Raw genomic sequence first — 17,507 nt, 5'->3', positions numbered from 1 at the left:
CGGATCCCACTGTACCTCCCCAAAGCCCAACACACACTAATGCTGGTTTCTGCCACCTTCGCCCCTTCTGCAGCCAGCTCTCAGCCCAGACCCTGCAAATGACACCCCCCTGCCTGGGGGCTTCCGAGCCCCCTCCCATCCAGCAGCTCTCCAGTCTTTCCCACCTCTTCCCTTAGAGCTCTAGCCCCATCTCTGGGGGGAATGGTCCCCACTATTCCCCACTGTGGGGGCTTAAGGGAAGGGGAGCAGCTGGTGGGGAATGGGAGCAGAGAATGAGGAAGACAACAGAGACTCAGGCAGGCAGTGATTTTGTTTTTTTATTCTATACAAGTGGAGAGAGAGCCCCTGGGGATAGAGGGACAGATCCGCCCTCCCAGGAGAGGAGACACCCCCCACCCCTAAGATCTGCAGAGCAAGCAGAGCCTCCCTCTCTCCAGGCTGCTCGCCCCACTTCTGGTCCCCCGTGCCTCATCCTGCGCCCCTGGGACAGGGGCTGGCAGAGGGGCTTGGAGGTGTGGGGGCGGGTGGGGGTCGGAGTCCTTGTGAGGCACATGTCGAGAGGAGGGCTGGGGAGGGTGCGGTCGCGGCTGTCAGTCTGTTCCCGGCTCACTGGTTCCTGCTGGGAAAATGCAGGGAACCTTGTCTCCCCGGCAAGGAGAGCGGGGAGATGCGCCCCCATGCGGGGGCGATGCGTCAGATGGATGGGCGGGCAGGGGGACCACCCTCTCACCACCCCTCTGGCACCTGTGGGGTCAGGGGGCCGTCTTCTGTCAGGTTCCAGCTTGTCACAGGACTGCGCCCGCCGTGTCCGCTTAGGTTTCAGGGGGGCAGTCCGGCGGCCTGGATCTGGGGGCCCTGCAATGACAGTCAAGGCAGGCCTGGCATGTGAGTGGGGCTCCCAGGCTGGGTGCTCGCCCAGGCTGTGGCTCCTGGCTGTCTGCCACTCATCCTGTGCCCAGGAAGGGACCTGGGGGTGGGGGAGCAGCAAGGCCCCAGAGGTGCCCCACAGCCCCTCTAGCCAGGTGGCACACCTTGGATCTCAGGCTCCTCTTGGTCTTGCTGTGAGCCCAGCCTCAGCCGGGGTGTGTTCATTCCTGAGGCTGCACCCCCAGTCTCGACCTCCTCTCGGCCCCCTGGCTCCTGTGGGGGCCGGCGGCCCCTGGGCACAGCCATGGGCTTGGGGGGCTTCAGAGCTAATGGAGGGTCCTGCAGTTGGCAAAGAAGGAGGAGGCTGGGTCAGTTAGTTTGTCCTTTTGCTTCATCAAAGTTCCCTCCCCACCGCCTTGCTGGCTCTCACCTTAGCATTCCTGGTGGGGACCGTCCTCTCTGGGAAGATAGCCCCCTCCTTTTCCTCCTCCCCATCTTGGGAGGCTGGGCTGGGGCTCTGGCAGCCGTGGTTGGGGGCGCTCTCCTCAGCTGGGGGATGGGAAGAGAGGAGAAACTGCAGGAAAAGACATTCTTGCATATAGCCCTCCCAGTCCCCTGTCCCTGTAAAGCCCTGGGGGCCAGGACTTTCCCCTCCAAGCCCCTCTGCTCCTATGCCTCTGCCTTGGATGTCCCCTTCTGCTCTCCGGTTTCCTTACCCCTTGGTCCCCAGGATCCTCCTGAGCCTGTCACCTCTGCAGGGAGCTCGGGCTGACTCTCTTGAAGAGCAGGGACAGAGCCAGGGTCTGGGGCCTGCTGGGTCCACAGGCATGGCTGCCCATCCAGGGCTGCAGTGGCCAGGGGCCCTGCCAAGGCTGCAGCCTGGCCTTCCTAGGACTCTCTGCCAGTCTGATTTAGGTGGTGAATCTGGAGGAGAGGTGCCTGGCATTCTCGCCGCACCCTAGCCCCGCCTTGTGGCTTTATGCACTCCGAGCCAAGGATATGTCACGTGGATGGGATTGTCTGTGTGTGTATCTGTGAGGTGCAGGTAAGGAAGACCTGGAGAGTACTGGCAATAGGTGTGTGTGTTGCGGGGGGCGGGGCAGGTGGGAGCACCAAACAGCCGTGGTCTCCTAAATGAAAGCTGGAACCCCTCTTTGGGTGTCTTAGCTAGTCTGCTTATGGGCGGGATCATCAGGGAAGATGTCCCAGGTGATATGTTGGCCTTGGAGGATGGGGCAGGTGCCCAGGCGTTGCCAAGCCTCAGGCCAGCCTAGCTCTGCAGGGCACCCTCATGCCCTAGCCCTGGGGTGGGAGTGGAGGAGGGAAGGGAGTGTCAACCTCTCCAGGGAGATTTGTCCCTGTTGATGTTGTTGGAGGGTCACATTCCAGGCCTGTGGGAACTGAGAATGATGCCAAGCTGACTGGTTTTCCATTAGTGGCTCCCTAAATGAAAGGTGCTCTGAACCCAGCGGGAGGGAGGTGTCATACTATGATCCCCCACCCTTTATACTGGAAGGTAAATAACTTGTTTGAGGTCAACACTACGGGTGGTGGCTGAGCCCAATCTAACACCCAGGGTGTCTGACCTCCAAGGCGGGGAGCTCTTGCCCCTTCTGTGTGGCATCTTTCTGGGTGGGCAGAGGATGGTCTGGTGAGCTATTTGTGGAGGAGATTGGAATGTTTGAGGTGGACCTGGTTGGTACTGCCCACCATTTCCCCAGCTGAGATACAGAGAGAGGCCTTCTTTATGGAGTGTACCATTCTGCTGATGGCCCCTACTCTAGAGAATTCCCTGCAACCATCCACAAAGTTTTGTTCCTGTTGGCTCAGCCTGGCAAGGCACTTTTCTTCTGTGGTGCCTTTCTTCGGTGGTTTGTTTGTTTTGGATGTAGTTTTGTAAATACCCTGAAGCATCTTCACAATGTTGACATTGTACTGCCCCACCTTGATTGGCTTCTGTCTCTTTGGACACACTCAGGCCTTCAGAGCTGCTGCCAGAAAAGAGGCTTTCCATACCTATGTGCCACGTGGCCTCTGCTCGGCGCATGGCGCTGAAGCTCGGCTTGGTGCTCTGGGGGGGTGGTGGGGGCTTCCAGGCTCCAGGCCCTGGAGTGGAGGGAGAGGGTGGGGAAGAGGGAGGGGGGGAAACGCATGTTAGGTGGGGCTCTGAGAGAGGGGTCAAAGGAAGGAAGTGAGAGCGACCATTCTCACCTGCATCATCCGAAGAACGCCGTTTCTGCCAAGCCTGGACGCTGCCCTCCAGGTCTGGGCCTGTGCCCTGAAAGGACAGCTGAGTCAGGTCATAAAAGAAGTCTCTTCCATGTGGGGACTGCGATTAGTAAGGGGCTTCTGCTCTAGCATCTCATGTCACTGGTCCCTAGACACTCAGACTCTTTTCCTCAAGGAATGATACCCATACCACCCCTAGGGGACATAAGAAATGGTTTACATGAATGAATATACTGTTATTTTAATATGTGTTTATTTTATGTGTCATAGAAAAAACATGACTAGTACAAGCCTGTGATTTTAAAAGATGATAATGCTTAGGTCCAGACTGAGTTTAAAAAGGTGAGCTGATTTCAATAAAAATATTATGTAAATAATGCCATGGTATGTGGATAAGTTAAAAGCAGTCATAAAGATGGTGATCAGGTCACCAAAATTTGGGAAGCAGCTCTAGAAGTCAAGTATTTTGGGGGCCACACATTTTACAAGGAAACAGAGGCTCTGGAAGGTTAAGTGACTTGTCCAGGGTTCTGCACCAAGTGTAGGGGCAGAACCGCAACACACACCTTCCTCTCCAAAGCACTGCTCTCTCCACTGACCTACCAACCACAGGCCCATGGCGGGGGGAGGGTGGTAGGCCCATGGGGAGGGGAGGATGGTAAGCAGGGACCTGTGGGACCCCCAGTTTGCCACCCCAGGCTCCCCTCACCTCTCGTTTTCCATCAAAGCTCCAACCCTTGGCTCTTCCCAACCCAGGAAGGGCGACACCATGGACCCTTGGCTGCTGTGCTGTCCCGGGGGCCTGGCCTCCCTCCCCAGGCTCTGCCCCCTCGGTGCCCTGGAACAAGGTTACAGGTTTAGAAGCAGTTTCTTATGGAGAAGGGGCTCCACACCCCTCCAAGCCCGCTGTCTTGAAGCCCTACCCAGACCCTCTGAGGAGCCCTTCCACTGCCCTCATTTGCATGCTGGGAGTCTGGGTCACCAGGCTTAGCCCAAGGAGCCAAGGAGTGGAGACCTGGGATGACGAAGTTCTCTTGATCCCTGAGTTCTAGCATCCTGCCATTAATTGCCTGGGGTGGATGGGCCGTGTGGGGGCAGCAAACCAGGACTCAGAACCCCTGCCTCACTTACCGTCTTCCTGCGGAAGGAAGGCCCCCGGCTCCCGCCAAATGTGGGGAGGAGGCTGCTTTCCTCCTCGGGGCTCCAGCAGGGGGACGAGTTATTGCCAAGGCTGGGGGGATCTGGGCTGGGGGGGCTCTCCTGAGTCGGGGGTGGGGGTGGGGGAGGAGGGAGGAGGAGCCCCGTGGTGGGGGAGCCTGGCCCCCTGTCCCCCTTGAAGCTCCGGGGCCGGCGAAAGTGAAACAAGCCTCGGCGCCTTTTCTTCTGGAGTGGAGGCAGTGGTGGTTCGGAGAGGCCTGGACGAAGGGTCCTCAGAGTCCGGGGGTAGCTGGGCAGGGTTGGAGTGAGTTAGTGACAAAGTCGTGGGGAGATCCCAATGCCAGATGCTGAGGTCGTTCCGGGCCCAGGGTGGCACTGGCATTAGCCCATCGTGGTTCTCAGAATCCCCCACTCTCCTCTCTCATCTAATATTGCCTGCTGCTCCATAACTCCGTCTACATATTCCCAGGCGATGGTGTCCTCACCTTTCCTGTCGTAACCCTCCAGCAGTCTCTTCCCTCCCAGGGACCCCTTCCCCCACCTCCTCTCAGCCTCTCCAAGTGACCCAGTTCCTTCTGGAGAGATGCTGGGGCATCTGTGCAGGACAGTGACAGCATGTCCCCTCCAGGCCTGGCACCACTATCATCCCATCCCAGGGCCTGCTACCCAACCCCCAACTCCTGCAATCCCACTCTGGTGGCTCATTCCAGCCCCATTCCTTCCAGCTGTCCTAAGGAGATTCAGAGAACATGGGAATTAAGGGCTGGGTGGGGAAGAAAGAGAATGTGGGGGGAAATGTCCTAGAGAGACTGCCACTGGAGAAAACTCCCTGGGAGGTGGGTGGACACAGGAGCTTTTCTAGGGCCTCGGGGCCTGCTGAAACTGGGGGGTGTGCCTGGATGCCACACCTGGAGCTTTCATCCATGACCCTTCTGCTGAAGAAGTCCTCCAGCCCCTCATCCAGGCGGGTGGCCATTCCGTTCTCCTGACGGGTCCCAGGTACTGGTGCCTGCTGGGAGGAAAGTCCTGTAGGATATATTATCTGGGTGAGGAAGCCCTCCTCCCCTCTATTCAAGGCCAGCCCCCTGGGACTTGACCTTGCCTCCTCCTGACCCCATGCAAACACAGACTTCAGGCTACATGGGTATCTCAAGCCTGGCGGCTCTTGACTCTCACCAAGATGAGAACTGCCACTGTCCAGCAGACAGATTTCCTATCTGTGACCAGGTCTAGTTCCATCCAATCTGGATACTTCCTCTTCTGTTCCATGGCCTGCCTGGGCCCCCGCCCGATCCCGTAAGGCTAGGACCTCTGGCATTGGTGCCCTAGAGCTAGAGTCCCTGGCTCTGGCATTGCTAAGTGAAGTTGGTCCTCTGGTGAGGCCTTAGGGACTCACACTAGGCCGACCAGGTCCTGGAGGGGTGGTCCTGGGGGGCCGGGGTCTCCCTTGTGTTTGATGCCTTAGTTTATAGCCATGAGTGGGCAGCTCGGATAGACCTTCCCAGGAACCACTAGTTGCAGGCTGGCTGCTCCCGAGTCCTGAGAACCAGCCAGGGGGGATTCCCAGGCTCCCCAGCTGACTTTCCATGTCCTGAGGGCTCCCACCTGTGGGGAGAGCAGTGTTAGAGGGACTAGCAGGAGGGATGGGGAGAGAGCAGACTGGAGAGGCAGAGATAAAAGAAACAGAATCAGTGCCATTAGCACGGAGGCTGGAAGACTCACTAATGAAGGCAGATACTGGCCGGATCTTGCGGCAGCGTTTCTGCTTTTTGATGGCCATGGTGTCCTGCAGAGAGGGAGGCGAATGATGGGGCCTGGTGGCAAGTCCCAGGAGACTCACCTGGAGCCTCCCATTCCTCATGAAGTCTTTTCTTTAGAGTCTATCCTGCCGCCCTGTCCTCAGGCAGCAGAGGCAATGGGAGGAGGGAAGAGGCTGGGAGGGATCAGGGTGAGGGGATGAGACCCAGTGCGGGGCAGAGGGTGGAGTCCAGGGACGTAGAAAGGGACAGTGGTTTGCAGGTCCGGGGGCAGGGCCAAGGTTAAGGAGAGGCGTGGGGGTGCTCACAATGTTGGTTCCAAGCTCATCATCTGTGGTCTCCTCGTGGTCGTGGTTCCGGCCTCGGCCTCGGGAGGACAGATCCTGCCCTTGGCCTGGCCCCCCTGGTGGATCTGACAATGTTCTTAGCTGGGCCAGGTGTCGGGCCTAGGGAAGGACAGATGTGAACAAGGAAGATCAAGATCCCAAGGAGGTTGTCCGCCTCCCAGGATCTTGATGGGGAGGGTTGGGGGGGCAGGTGGTCTGATGTGGGATGGGGTAGAGGCCCTCCCTGGGCCTGGTGGAGGCTCAGAAGTCTTACCAGGCTCTTGTGGGAGTGGTATAGCTCCTGCAGGATCTCATCTACTATGGAGTTGGTCAAGTAGGTGACGACTGAGAGCTTCACTTCACTGTGGGCACAGGAGGAGCTACTCAGCTCCCCGCTCCCCACCTCAGAGTCTCTGCCCCAGCCTTTCCCAGATGCCTGAGGGAGTGGGCCAGCTGCCCTGGCCGCCCACGGAGAACACAGCTGCTGTACAAGGTACCCTGGCTCTACCACTCAGCTCCACCCACAGCCCTTCCGGCCTAGGGGTGTGTGGATGAGGAGGGTGGACGAAAAGGAACTGCGGGGAAGGAGGAGCAGAGGGGCTCTGGGTCAGGCCCCTGGAGCTCCAGGGCAACAGAGAGAGGTAAGTCGAGTTGCTGAGTGAATTCTGCTGGCCTCAGCTGGCATCATTGACTCAATGGACACGAGTTTGAGCAAACTCCAGGAGATAGTGAAGGACAGGGATGCTTGGAGTGCTGCAGTCCATGGGGTCGCAAAGAGCTGGACACAACTGAGTGACTGAACAACAACTGCTGTAACAGCAGGAACCAGTACTTCTTGAGCTTGCCTGTTTCATGGGTTTGGGTTATAATTGTCCTTCGTTTCCTTGTCTTGAGAGGTGGTACCCAGACTGGAATGAAGGAGTGCTCTAGGGGCCATGAAAACTTGGGGGCATAGGCAGTGCAGTCCATGTACCCGCATTCTTTGTCTCTATCTCTCAGGAGGCTGTGCTTTGTTTTCAGAGGTCAATTCCTGGGGTCTGTGTGTGGCTGTGTGTATGTGTACACCTGTGTGCACTGTCTGGACTCCTAAACCAGCTCAGCATTTACACTTCTAGGGCAAAGACCAGTCAGACCCTAAATAGCAAGGTTGCAGTTGGTTAAAGATTCATCTCTTATAATGGAGGCTGTCATTCATTATTCATTGCTGATAGCTGGGCCTCGGAGTCCCTAAGTGCTCAAGGCCAAGTCCAGCCCGCCCCAGCCCCGCCCCTGCCTCTCACTCCAGCTTGTTCTGAATATCCTGTCCCGCCTGCTCCAGTAGCGCCCCGCGGATGAAGTTCCGGGGCACGGTGACACGCTCGGCCACGTTGCTCAGCATCTTGTTGTGCCCTTCAGCCACTCGCATGGCCACGGGGCATAATTCCTGCGTCAGGCTGACCATGGACTCCAGGATCACCTAGTGTGGGAGGAAAGGAGGCCAGAGCCCCAAGGAGGTCAGGGCTAGCCCCACAAAGGAAGAGACTGCAGCGTGTCTAGTTCATCAAGGTCACAGGGCAGGTTAGCAGCAGAGCCTCGGACACTCAGGCCTCCCCACATCCTGGTCAGTGTTCCTGCCATCCTACCACATGGACACATGGACAGGGGAGAGTCAGTCTAAGGATCAGAGTCCAGAGGGAGAGGTCAGAGTTCAGGGGCTAAGGCAGCAAACATCCAAGCCCAGTTTTCTGGCAATGCCTTGGCGCAGCGGGCGTGTAGGTGGTCTTCTGTATTTCCTTCTAGCCCACAGTAATCCCCCTGTGCTGACTTCTGCCCTTGGCTAAGGGTCCCCCAGGACTTGCCTGCAGCTCCTTGTCCACAGCCTTGGACACCTCACTGGCCACTGACTCCAGCCTCTGCCGCACAGGCCCGTCGTTGGCCAGCATGTGGCCCAGCTCGTAGAGGCTGGGAAACAGCTGGAGAAGGAACAGGGTCTGATCAGAAAGCCAGAATTGGGCCTCGCTGGGTCCCTGGGGGCCCTGGGCTAGGAGGGTAGATGCACGGGGCAGGGGCTGGATACTCCTGGGTTGGCACGTGGCCTTCCTGTGCCCTCCAGACTGTCAGGGGCTGCAGAACGCTCACCGCCCGGGAGTTCTTGGCATCCTTGATGAGATCCCGGGCATAGAGCAGCTCGTCCTGCACAGGCTCCAGGGGGCACAGCCTCAGGGCCCGGACCTCCTCCTGCACCCGTCCGCACAGTCGCTGCAGCATCTGCAGCACCGTGGCAGGAGTGTCAGGGGGACCCCCACCTCTTCACCTTCCCAGGTGGGCCCTGGGCGCCCCATTTCTGGGCTCCCTTGGACCATGTCGCTGGTGCCGGCACTGACGGGGCAAGGGTGACGTCTGCGGATGGCCTGTCCCCTCCTCTTCTTGGGAGGCCCTTCTTGAACGCTCAGCAGAGCTCCCGCAGTCCTGGGACCCCTTGTCCGGGACCCCTGCTGTTTGCCCACATGTTCTCTCATGTTTGGGGCCCATGTTCTGCATGTCCTTTCTGTTTGCTTTCCCACACGCTCAGTCCAGCTGTAGGCACCTCAGGATGCCTCTCTCCTGACCCCTCCCCACCCCGCTCTGCACCCCAACACATCACCCCTGTGCTCCCCGCATGCCCACGTGCACCCCCGTGTCCCCCAGGGAAACGTTTACTTGCTCGGCGCTGCTGGTCACCAGGCCCTGCTGCAGCCTGAAGGCCTGCTCCTGGGGGCATGTCTGGGAGTGATTGTTCCTCACCAGGCACCACTGGATCTAGAGATGATGGGTGGGTGGGGTCAGGACCAGGGCAGGCGGGCTGGCCCCTGCTCCCGGGGATCCACCCTGCTCAGGCCACCACCTTCTGCCAGACGTCCTCGGTGCGCTCGGGGGCGCTGCGGTAGGCTTGGGAGATATCGCTCACTGGGAAGGACATGAAGCGCAGCGTGTGGTTGCTGTGGGACAGAGTGGCCCAGCTGGGTGGGGAGGTGCAGGGCAGGCTCCTGCTACCCACAACCCCCTCTTGCTGACCATGTCCCTCCATGGTCCTCCTCAACATTTTTATGCAATTAGGTCAGGTGGGCTGGACTGGGGCTTGTGAAGTTCAGGCTGGATCCAGGTACAGGGAGGCTGGGGGCTTGGTTAGGGCAGGGCCCTAGCCTACTCACCTCTCCAGGGCCCTCGCAATGTCCAGAAAGCCCAGGGCGGATGTATTGTTCCGATCCCAGAGGATAGTTCTGGGGAAAGGGTGGGCATCAGCTTGTTACCCCTCCTACTGGGCCTCTCTTAGGGAGCAGGGACACCCCCGCTGGGAGCCCTCCCACCTTTCCTGGTTAATGAGGCTGACTCAGAGGTAGTCCTGGGACGAAGGGTCTCCTGGAAACTGGGGTATAAGCAGTGAGGCAGCAGGGAGGGCAGGTATGTGTGTTTGGGGCAGGGCTGAGGCACCAGGTGAGAGGGTTGAGGCGTGGGCCCCACCTGAGGGAGGAGTTTATCTGCAGGGCCTTAGACAGCATCTTGGCCCCGATGTCCTCCATGCCATTGCCACTCAAATCCACCTTTGCCAGGCAGGTGTTGCTGCCCAGGGCATTGATGAGGATGCTGGTGCGAAGCTTCAGCCGGGAGTCTGCCACCGACAGTGACTGCAGGGACTGTGTGGGCAAGTGGGGGGTTGGACCCGGTCCCTGCAGCCCCCGTCACTGCAGGTCCCCTCCCAGGCCCCGGCACTCACACAGTCCTCTTCCTGGATCAGCTGTACCAGCTTGTGGAGGATCTCCTCCAGGGTCCTGCGGGGAGTCGGGGCTCAGAGTAGGAGGGGAGGGGGCTGGGGTCATGCTACTGGAGCAGCAGAAAGGTGGGCAGGGGTGATACAGTGAGCCAAAAGGACAGGCCAATGATGGAGCAGGGCTCTGGGGGTATAGGGAGGGGCCTCACTTGGCCTTGACGTTGAAGTTCTTGCCCAGGAACAGGTGCTTGAGAGACTTGTTCTTCCCAAGTGCAGGCACCAGTGTCAGGAGGTCCGAGTCGAACCCTGGCCGGCAGATGGAGAGGCCTGGACTTGAGGCCCGAGGCTCACAGGAGTCACCTGAGGGTTTCCCCGCCAGGCTCTAGGCCCCTGTCCCCACCTGGCCCCCAGGAAGGGAAGGGCCCCCACTCACCATTGTCTGACAGATCTAGGCTGCCCACACAGGTGACAGCCCCCAGCTGCTCCTGCAAAGCCTGGGCTCCAGCTGAGCGGAGCTGTAGGGACACAGTAGGGGTGAGGCAGGAGGCAGGGGTTGGAGTGGAAGATAGGGCCCCTCTAATGCTCAGAGATAAGAGGAGTCTTGCCAGGATTCAAGGTCAAGTTGGGTCTCGGGTGTGAAATCAGAAGGCCCCTTCTCCACACCAGATCCTTCCCCAGGGCTCTCTCCCCTTCCTTCGGCCAGAAAAATCTCTGGGCCGCTGCTCTGGAGACAGCCTGCTCCTGCCATCTGCTGGGAAAGCCTGGTATTTCCCATCCCCAAGCGGTCAGGGAGGGGATACCGGAGACTGGAAATGACCTCTAGAAAGAGTGGAGGTGTGGTCAGGTTGTGGGGCTGCAGAGGGGGAGTGCAGAAGCAACGTGGAGTCAGAGCTTGACTTAGGTCAGAGAAATGAAGGGTGGGGGAAGGGGGCTCACCTCACAGCTGCTGAGGTCCAGGTGCAGATCGCTGAGGTGACTGTTGAGGGACAGGCCCTGGAGCAGCGCCCTGTGGGAGGAAGGTCAGCCGGTCCCCCTTTACCCTTCGCCCCTTCTCCCAGGGCTCCCCCTCGGACGCCCCCAACCCTGCACCCACCCGACCTGAGGGCCTCCAGGGGCAGCCTCGTGGCCGATAGGTTGACATGGCTCAGAGTATAGGCGCTGCTGAAGAACTGCTTGAAGGCCGGGGGGGCCTCCCGGCCCTTCCTGCAGAGATGTCTGGGGTCAGCAAGGGAGGGGGTGCCCACGGCTTGCCCCGCCCCTCCCCACATCCCTGCGCTCCAACCTGTGGGAGCAGCTGTTTCGAGCCAGGTTGAGGTAGGTGAGGTGGGAGCAGCAGCCGTGGAGCAGGGCGCCCAGAAGCTGTGGGGGAAGACAGGGCACATCGCATGGGGCTGGGAAGGCTGCTGGGAGGAGCAGCGAGGACTCCCTCCTCCAACCCCACCAAGGTCCTGGTGCTTCACCCTTGCTGGTCAGTCTGTGCAAGTCCCGCTCTGCCTGCCCCACTTAGCCTCTTCAAGCCTCAGTTGCCCCTCTGTGGAAAGTGGGTCTCCTCCCACCAGCCTGGCCCCAGGGGTGTGAGAGGCTCATAGGCAGTGGATGTGTTAAAGTCAGGGCCGCCACAGGCTTAGAAGGTGGTTGGTTCAAGTTACGGAAGGAGTCCTTTCCTCTGGGGGGACTCAGCCCTGCGCTGGGGCAGACAGCCAGGGGATGGGTCCAGGCTGGCCTTCAGGCACAGCCAGCACAACCTTGGGCAGCGCATAGACAAAGTGTCACATGGGAGTAAGCTTTGGGGTCGCTTAGGAATAACCTGAAGTCATCCTGCCAGCTCTGCCCACCTCTCTACTCAAAGAGAGTAGAGACCAGAGAATACAAGGTGAGGCAGAGACACACCCTGGCCTCCCCAAGTCCCTGCAGGCTGGCTCCCCCATCACCAACCCCTCACCGAGTCGATGGTGCAGTCGGTCCCCGCCAGGTCCAGGTGTACCAGGGCATTGGGCTGGGCCAGGAAACTGTAGAGGGCCTGGGAAGGAAGGACAGAGGGGGCTGCAGGGGGAGGGGTGACAGAGCCCCTCCCCTCCTCAGGGCTAAAGGGCAGAGACTCCAGGCCCTAAGTGTATTTCTGCAGGGACTTGAGGCTCTGTTCATGGACTCACATTGGCCTCATCGGTGGCGAGCAGCCCAGGGTTCTTGCTCAGGTCCAGGTACCGGAGGGAGCTGGCAAAGGCCGGGTTGGCCCCAAAGGTCTGGCCCAGCGCCTGGAGCCCTGAGGACAGCGGGCACTGGGCTGGGTTGGCCCCCATCCCCACCTCCCCGCCTTGCACACAACCTTTCCCCACTCCCCAGCTGTGCTCCTGTCCCTTCTGTGATCCTGGGATGCCGTGTGCATGGGCGGGGCCTCTGGGACTTGACACTGAAGGCAGTATGGGGAGGGGTGGGAAGGTCAGGTCAGAGGTCAGGGGTCCTGGGGCAAGTACCTCTAGGGGAGATGGCAGTCTTGGCCAGGCACAGTTTGGTGAGGCCAGTGGGGAAGCAGAGGAGCTGCTGGCTCAGACTGAGGAAACCTGGGGAGTGGAGAGAGAAAAGGGCCTCCCTGAGAGATACGCAGTGGGGGCAGGCGGTGCAGAGTCAGACGGAGGGCTTGAGTGGAATGTGGGCCTGGGGTGTAGGATGGAGGTATTGGGATAGGGGCTGGCGTCAGGTCGGAGAGTCCCTGTTCAGCCCGGGGTTGGGCTCTGGGCTGGGCTGGAGGGGGGTCTGCATTGCAGTGGGGGTTGGATTCAGGGCCGGGGCTCACCCTTGTCCTCGATGGGGTTGTGGGACAGAGTGAGGGCATGCAGCACACAGCTCCCGTTCTCCCCAAACACCCCGGCCAGCTTCTGGACAAAGTCCCTTCAGGGAAGGGGAGGAAGGATGTGTTTGTCCCAGGCTCTGGGCTTCCCCTCCTCCTCCATCTGCCTGTCTGGCTGGGGCTGTGAAGGTCAGAGGTCCCCACAGGTGGGGAGCAGCTCGGGGCCTGCAGGGAGCCTGCTGTCACTCAGGAGTACCTGGGGAGTGGCGCTGAGACAAAGCCCAGCTGTGGGTCCTCGAGACCGGAGCAGAGTAGTCTGCTCTGTGGCTGATGGCAGAAGGGGATGGGGCTCGGAGACATTGGGGAAGGCCGTGGAGCTAGGGGTCAGGAGGCTTAGGTGGGACTTGCTGTGTGCCCTCTTTGGGCTTCAGTCTCCTCTTCTGTAAAGTGAGGAGCTGGATGAGATGGTTTTACATCACGAGAACTACATCATGCTCTGAGGTTCTGGGACCCTAAAACTATATCAAGGGGCACCACTGCCCAAGGAGGCTGGCCTCACGTCTTAAGCCCGGCATTGTCCAGCACCAGCTCTTCAAGGCTCCCCGACTTGCTCAGGGTGTGTAGCACCTGTTCTAGCACTTCAGAGCCCTGGGGACAGAGGGGGTCATGTGGTCAGGAGCCAGGAAGGGCACTACTCTCCCCGTCCCCCATTCCCCCTAGACCCTACCAGCCGCAGGTCTTTGCAGTAGAGTTTGGTGAACCATTGGTTGTAGGCCAGGGCTGCCACCATTAGGGCCAAGTCTCTGTGGGAAGATTGATGGGGGCAGGAAGGTGGTGAGCAGGTGACTGGGGCAGGAGAGAAGAGACTAAGGATGGGGTGGTTGGAAGCCTAGGTGGGTGGAGGGCAGTGGGTGTGGGGGCTGGGACACAGAGCCCAGGCTGGGTGGGACCAGAAGGGCCAGGGCTGGGCTAAGGCTGGAATGTGGGGTTAAGTCTCTCTCCCAGAAACTTACCGGCTCTCCAAGTGGCTGAAATCCAAAAGATTGAACTCTCGGTTATCCTCGGCATGATAGATGGTGTCCACATCCTTGGAGAGGTGGAACTGGCTCATATCTGCTCTCCTCCTCCTTGGCCCCCTCCCACCAGGTCCCACCTGCCCGCCTGCCAGGTCCCTGCCCAAACGCACCCATTGCACCTCTTCACGGCAGTGCAGCCCATTGTAGTCACACAGGGCAGCGTAGGTCTCAGAGAAGCCACCTGTGGGGCAGGAGATGGGCTGGCTCCTTAAAGGCTAAGGGCATGGGGAAGAGACTTGGAGTTCAAGGAAACGTCAAGGTCATTTTATGTGCCAGTGTCTTGGGTTCCTGCAGCATCACGAACCTCTGAGGTCTGGGAGCTGTGGATCTCAGGGCAGGCAAAGCCCTATACACAGGGGACTGAGCAAGAGGCAGGGTGGTGTAGGCCCCCCTTCCCTCGAATCTGCCCCTGCTCACCACAGACACTGTGGGTGGTGGATGTGGAAGTCTCAGAGTTGGGGGATGTGTCTCGGGGCCCATCCGGGGTGTCTGCATTTCCACGCCGGATTAGACTCCTGGAAAAACAACAAATCCATCCCAAGAGGGGTGGAAAGAGGCTCTCAATTCTTCCTCTGTTACAGCTTCTGGATCCCCAGGAAAAGCAGGACTGGGGACATGAGAGCTCTTCTCCTTGATGTCACGGGGTCCCAGGACCAGGGGAAGGAGGGAGCGGGGAGGAGGAGAGAGACTCCTCCTTTGCCACTCACCCAGGGCCAGGGCAGACCTTGGAGAGGGCAGAGCTCACATGTCGCGTCACCTGGTCCACACTCTCAGCCGATGGCAGCCGCATGCTCACCATGCCACGCTCCGTCTCCACTAGGATCTGGGGGAGAGGGAGTGGCAGGGCCTCAGACACGGGTTCCCTCCTCCTGCTGACCCAGGAGGGGGGCCCACGCTCCAGTGCTCACCTGGTTCTGACTGAGCGTGTTGAAGGCGCGGATCTCTAGGACATTGAAGGAGCTCTCCACCTGAGGGGTGGGGGCATGGGAACGTGCAGCTCCTGGTCAGAGCCTGGCTGCTGGGCTCAGAGGAGAGCACCCTGGGTGTTCTCCCACTCATCAGCCCAACTCACCTTGGCTGGGACTTTAAGGGGGAAGAAGTGGAGACGCCAGGAGGTCAGGGCCTTCAGAGAGGGAAAAATAGAGTGTCAGCAGCAAATGGTAGTTTCCTGGGCTCTAGTCCCCCTGCCCTCTGTCAGCCCCTCAGTCCGTGTGCACCCCCTGCCAGCTGGCCTTCTGCTCTGGAAGTCCCCGATTTCTCTCTTATGCCCTGCCCCAGGTTCCTGGACATCCAGCCAGTCCAGCCTCCCCCTCCCACGGCTATGTCTTCTTAGCATTCCTCCACCTCTGTCTCCTTTGCCCCCCAGGTTCCTTGCCTTTACCAGCCCAGGTGCCCTTGATTCCCCCTCCCCTCCTCTAGTCCAGTGCCCTCACCAGTACTCGGTCCTCGAACTTCTTGGGCTTTGTCTCCAGCTTCACGCGATGTTGTTGGAGCACAGCCCCTTGGCTCAGGCACCTCCGGATGCTGTCTGCAGGTGGGTGGTAGGCTGCTCAGGGGCCCCCTTACCCCAGCCGCCCCCACATACCCAAGGCCCTCCAAGGGCAGGGTCAGAGAGGAGGAGAGAGAATCAGGGAGAGACAAAGAAGAACAGGAATTGAGACCTTTCCTTCTTGGGTGACTTTTTCTACTAGAGAGGCAGGGGTGCTACGGAGAAAACTCTGGCTTCTGATGTCCCTGAGCTGAGGGACAGTACTTGGGTGGCACTCTGGGAGAGTGTGACGGATTTTCCCAACCCGGGCACTCCAGCAGCTGTCAACCCCCACAGAGTGAGTCAGTGTTTAGGGGCGCGGGGGTGTCCCACTACATGCTTGATGGTCTGGGTGTGGTGTCTGCCTTTTACTATGTGTGTAAAGAAGATGCCAGGGAGCTTGTGTTGGGGATGGGTAAGCGTGAATGAGTATGCTATACTTGCAGTTGTGAAAGGGGCATGGAGCCAGCCAGTTCTCCTGTGGGTGGGGGGTAGGGAGGTAGGAAGGAGTTAGTGTTTAAACGAGTCCCATATCCATCTGCTGGAGAATCATCCAGATATCCCAGGGCGTGTGCGTGTGCACGCGTGCGTGTGTGTGTGCAGTTTCTGTAAAGATGTGTGTAGACACATCTCACAACTGTGCTTGTGTGCCTCTGGAGATATGGGAAATTGGCACGGTGTAGCATGCCTCTGAGTATCCTTGAGAGTCCTGGTTTCTGCGTGGGCTAGCCTGTGCTCCCACCTCTGGGGGTCAGGGTTGTGGCTGTGCTGGTGGCGGGGGGGGGGGGGGGGGGGGGTCGGTCTTGGTTTGGAACAGTCTGAGAACCAGGCAAACAGGAGAGGCCTTGAGGTGTGGGTGTGGGGTAGAGAGCAGGGGGCAGGCTGGTATGGGGATTGTTGTAGGTGAGCTGCAGAGACCCTGCTCCCGGTTTTAGCTCCAATCCAAGCCCTCTTCCCTGACTCCCGTCTTTGCCCCCACTGGCCTGGGCACAGCCGGGCTTCTCTGGAGGGGCTCTTTGGAGCCAGTTCCGGGGCGGGGCCGGGAGGAGGGAGGGTGTTGAGCCTAGAGGCGGTCAGGACCTGGGGCAGCTCCCATCACCCGGCGGGGCGGGCCTGGCTCCGCCCGGCGGGGGAAAGGGGACTCTCCGGCAGGGAGACTGGATGCTTCTCCTAGGGATGGGCCAGGATAGCTGAGAGTCAGCCCCAGGGAGCGTGAAGGGGCTGCACCTGTCACTGAAGATCGGGACGGGCGGCTCTGGGACAGGTAGGTCCTGACGGGCGAGGCGAAGGGGCAGCGGAGGATGCTCTGGGGACAGCGATGCCCCGAGCTGGGATGCAAGGGCAGGGGGCTGCCCTGGAACCGGGATGCATGAGGGGCGGAGGGACCGGGGTGTACCGCGGGGGAGGAACGCACTAGGGCTGGGAGGCTCCCGGACGGAGCGTCCCAGAGACCACCGCAGCCTCGTACCTTGCAGCTCGCGGGTGAGCTCCGCGCTGGACTTGGCCATGGCGGCCGCTGCTGCCGCTGTTGCTGCAGAGGAGCCGCCGTCGCCGCCGCCGAGGAGCCGCGGCACATGCTAGACCCGGCTCCGGCAGGGCCCGGGCGCTGAGCGCTGCAGCAGCCGCGGAGCCCGCTCCTGTCAGGGGCGGCTGCGCGAGCGCTCCTCCCCCCGCCTCGGAGCGCCGGGTCTCCCGCCCCGCCCGGAGAGGTGCCGGATTGAGCATGCGCGCCGCGCCTCCCGGCCGCGTGAGACCCTGCGCGCGCTCGCGCCCACCCCTCCCGCCGGCTCCCGCGTGCGACGCCCAGTGCGTGTCGCCTTGGAGCTCGGGCTATCTCCCGGGTGGGGGGACAGCGCCCTCACTTTCCATGTCATCCACTCCTCGGGCACCGTCAGCAGAACCTATTTCTTTTGTTTGTGGGCCTGGGTACCCCTCGCGGGGTCATCCTTGCCAGGCTCCTCCCTTTTTACTGCTTGCTCGGGACGCGTCTAGCTCGTCCTCGCTGACCCTCGAAGGAAGGAACTTGCGGCCAAGGGTGATGCTAGGAGAGG

At 60.2% G+C, this 17,507-nt stretch overlaps 1 protein-coding gene across 5 annotated transcripts; it reads right to left on the bottom strand.

Annotated features, from left to right (window-relative positions):
* Positions 1–303: 303 nt before the first annotated feature.
* Positions 304–17,062, bottom strand: CARMIL3 (capping protein regulator and myosin 1 linker 3). 5 transcript variants are annotated; one of them, XM_043920248.1, is made up of 40 exons: positions 16,925–17,062; positions 15,362–15,456; positions 15,001–15,051; positions 14,837–14,896; positions 14,636–14,751; positions 14,346–14,443; positions 14,039–14,109; positions 13,866–13,939; positions 13,580–13,655; positions 13,412–13,500; positions 12,859–12,953; positions 12,539–12,625; positions 12,218–12,327; positions 12,007–12,084; positions 11,347–11,423; positions 11,163–11,267; positions 11,001–11,070; positions 10,498–10,579; positions 10,274–10,370; positions 10,071–10,125; positions 9,818–9,990; positions 9,508–9,576; positions 9,201–9,294; positions 9,017–9,115; positions 8,456–8,584; positions 8,176–8,289; positions 7,618–7,793; positions 6,612–6,699; positions 6,320–6,457; positions 5,977–6,040; positions 5,651–5,859; positions 5,163–5,266; positions 4,228–4,543; positions 3,806–3,934; positions 3,079–3,145; positions 2,884–2,973; positions 1,298–1,416; positions 1,032–1,206; positions 745–855; positions 304–619 (listed from the first exon to the last, which is right to left on the bottom strand). In XM_043920248.1, exons 1-40 carry the CDS (start codon positions 16,962–16,964, stop codon positions 591–593), a joined length of 4,119 nt encoding a protein of 1,372 aa, XP_043776183.1. In that variant the 5' UTR covers positions 16,965–17,062; the 3' UTR covers positions 304–590. The 5 variants fall into 5 exon arrangements, with proteins under 5 accessions (XP_043776183.1, XP_043776185.1, XP_043776184.1 ...); XM_043920250.1 differs by having other exon boundaries at positions 304–616; XM_043920249.1 differs by having other exon boundaries at positions 5,163–5,263.
* Positions 17,063–17,507: the final 445 nt, after the last annotated feature.

This window comes from Cervus elaphus, chromosome 12 (genome assembly GCF_910594005.1).
Source record: "Cervus elaphus chromosome 12, mCerEla1.1, whole genome shotgun sequence".
In the NCBI taxonomy this organism is placed as follows: Eukaryota; Metazoa; Chordata; class Mammalia; order Artiodactyla; family Cervidae; genus Cervus; species Cervus elaphus.
The sequence above is the reverse complement of the archived record's forward strand: the minus strand, read 5'-3'. Positions and strand labels throughout refer to the sequence as shown.